At 39.3% G+C, this 3,302-nt stretch overlaps 1 protein-coding gene across 1 annotated transcript; it reads left to right on the top strand.

The window, feature by feature from the left end:
* The first annotated feature begins 588 nt into the window (after positions 1-588).
* On the top strand, positions 589-1,203 carry LOC129228447 (transcription factor Sox-14-like). The gene has a single exon (XM_054863127.1). It carries the CDS (start codon positions 589-591, stop codon positions 1,201-1,203), a length of 615 nt encoding a protein of 204 aa, XP_054719102.1.
* Positions 1,204-3,302: the final 2,099 nt, after the last annotated feature.

Genomic DNA, 3,302 nt, shown 5'->3' with positions numbered 1-3,302 from the left:
GAAGAAATAAGAGCTGGAGGTAATGGTTTACAATGGTTCAATGGTATTCGGCTCTGTCTCTTTTAAATGTGTAATTCTACACGAGGTGTGCACAATTTCACCGAAATTATGATACATTTTTGAATATTCATCTATTTTCCTATCCTACCAATTTTTCTCTGAAAGTATTTCAGTGTTTGGATTTTAGCACGTGGTTTTAATCGTGTTTCATGTTTCGTCTATGATTTGAAAAGTATAGATGGCGCTGTCACCTGGACCACATTACTCACGGCCTACTACTGATCCAGCCAATTATAGACCCCGTTTCAATGGTGCGGCCAATCTCTTCCAGCAGTTAAAAGAGTAGGCGTTTCTTTTGAACTTTAGCTCCACCTTTTACAATTTGACGAGCAGCTCTTCGCCCACTCACAGCGTCCGTTACATCTCGCACCGAGCCCGAGAGCGAGAACTAAAATCATAGCTACTTCAGACAGAGGAGTAATTCGGTCGAAGCGAGACGAACGCCGCTTGTCCGCTATTGTGTCATCAAAAACAATTGGAACAGGTCGTTTGAAATGAGCGATTGTTGAGGAAAATTGACGAACCAAGATGACAGATCTGTCGAAGTTGACGTGCGACGGCAGCAAAGACCACGTGAAGCGGCCAATGAACGCTTTCATGGTGTGGTCTCGGGGGCAGAGAAGGAAGATGGCTCAAGAAAACCCCAAAATGCACAATTCCGAAATCTCCAAGAGATTAGGCGCTGAATGGAAGCAGTTGACAGAACTGGAGAAACGGCCTTTCATCGACGAAGCCAAGCGATTGCGTGCGATGCACATGAAAGAGCACCCCGATTACAAGTATCGGCCAAGGCGAAAACCGAAACCGGCGTCGTCCAAGAAAGACAGCAATCCCTTTTTCACTCTTGACCCGAGGTGGGGGTCGCCACTGGACAGTGAGAAGGCCGCCACTGCAAGGACATTTCCTCTGGCGCCCAGTCCTTACTACCCCCACTTGAAGAGCGGGAAAGATTTTTCAGCCGGGGGAGCATATTTGGGATCTCCCGCGTCGCTGTATGCTCCTTCGCCGGCAAGCTCCATCCTCTCCACGCTGTCTTATACGAGGACTTTTGGAGGGGCGGCGTACGGTCTTTGCGGTTGCCCCCCAACGTACCTGCCAACCACCCCCAAGAGCTGCGGAATCCCTTCGGCTACCTGTTCTTGAAGCCGGAAGAAAGGGAGGTACCCGTCACCCCCAGCCATTTCGGCACCTTCGCTGCTGTAAACAAAAGTACAGGTGAGTTTTTATTCTTTTTCTTTTTGGCTGTAGTTGTGCCGGTTTTATTTATTTATTTATTTATTTATTTATTTATTTTGAAAAGCTGTTCAAAAGCGAGATCTGTTTGTGTTATTTCTGTAACTCAGAGCTATACTGCTGTAAGTCCGAAAATTGCGATTTTCCGTTTGTTAGTGCATTGTATATGTAGAATCCTATCCCACATCGAGCCATGTGAACGCAATTCTTTATAAAAAAAAATACTTTCCAATTCTTTACCGGGGGTTAATAGAGAGCGCGTCCCACCCTTTGCATACGCCAGAAAAAAGTTTTTCCTCTCTCCTGTAAAATTATCATTATGTGACTTAGATCCTTCTGGCTCTGAGGTACAAATTTAATGCAAAGTAAGAAATAACAAAAAGCACAAACTACAGATTACGCCCGAAACACGTATCTTCAGTCATCTGCAATTTGTGCTTTTTGACGTGGTTATTTCTTTCTTTACTTTTCAGCCCAAAGGTATTTATTCATCTTTCAAATTTAATGGTTTGTTTTTCTCAGGCTGACGGCTTGTGGTATTTTCATGCTGTCAGAGAAATTGCTACCACTAATCATGTATATAACGTTTTATAAATTGTCTCGCTCTCTCATATTTTCTTAGCATATGAATAAGAACTTGCACATTTTATGTTTTTTAATCCACTTTTAGAAACAATGCTTAAAATATATGTTGCTTTAGGAAAAAAGAAAAAACAAACTTTCCAATAGTTCAACTGTGAGGCTGTAAATCTTAACCCCAGAACAGGCTTTGGAGGAGTGATTTGAGTTGTAAAATTTCCACAAATTTTGAGGCGAAAGCGAAAAAAAAAGTTTCCCCCCAAAATTTTCGTTTTTTTTTTTCTGACCATTCCCATTTTTAGGAGGGATATTTTAAGAATAAAAGTTGTAGCACCTGCTAAAAAATTCTCAAACATAACATTCGTGAATCATATGCCATGCATGTTAAAATTTTAAGCTGGGATTGAGCTTGGGATTGAGCTGGGATATGTTAACTCCGATCGTTCGATCCGATATTATGTATTACCATTTTTTCCTTACTCAAGACATTTTTTTTTTAAAATTGATTTTTGATTTCTTAAATTCGACTCTTCAAGATATTGTTTTGCAGTTACAAATTTTCCTTGCTTGTTTTATCATCATTTACATTTGTCTTTGATTTCTGTCTCTTTCTCACAGCATTGAATTCGGAAAATGATTTTTTTTTTTTAAAAAACCTGTTGTTGTATTTATTATTCTTATTTGCTTTGCTTTTCTATTAGCATTTCAGTCAACATTTCAGTTTTTTATTTGGCATGTTTTAGTCCACAATTTTGGCAGTTTATTGTATTGGATGATTATGCGATATGCTTTTCTCATTTATTGTTTCGAGTTTGATATAAACATTTCTAGACGTGGATCTAGAGGCGACAGGGAGAATCATGGGTTGATTACCTCCCCCCCCCCCCCCCAGTGACTAAAGGTTGCCTTATAACTGCGTTTTGATGACTTAAATTTGGAAAATTCGCCCAAGGACCCAAGCTTCTTTCTTATGCCCCAAAATTTACACTTGTATCCTTTCCTTCCAGTAATGGCTCTCTCCAAAACCAAAAGCTAGATCCGCCTTTGGTATCTATTCTAACTGTCCAGATTCGTTTTAAGGAGGTCCAGCATATGTGATCACTTTTGATGTATTCCAGTGACCTAATTACAAAATTTTGTTACCACTTCTTTCTAATACGTACTCGTTCCTGAGTCACCATACCGCAATATTTTTAACTTTTCAAAAACAGGAAGGAGGTTAATAAGTTTAACTTGTGAGTCTGTCTATCTATGCATTTTAGTCTTCTTTAAGAGATTTAGCTTCTATATAAGCTACTCAGTCTAAATTTAAATTTATAATTTTTTGCTTGTTGAAATTTCGTTCTGTTTGCTCTTTTTCACTACATTTTTTTGAAAACATGTTCCAAACATTTTTTCATCACTTTAATGAACATTAGGGTTCAAATTAA

The sequence above is a fragment of the Uloborus diversus genome, chromosome 8, assembly GCF_026930045.1.
Source record: "Uloborus diversus isolate 005 chromosome 8, Udiv.v.3.1, whole genome shotgun sequence".
Classification (NCBI taxonomy): Eukaryota; Metazoa; Arthropoda; class Arachnida; order Araneae; family Uloboridae; genus Uloborus; species Uloborus diversus.
This window is presented reverse-complemented; position numbering and strand designations above follow the sequence as displayed.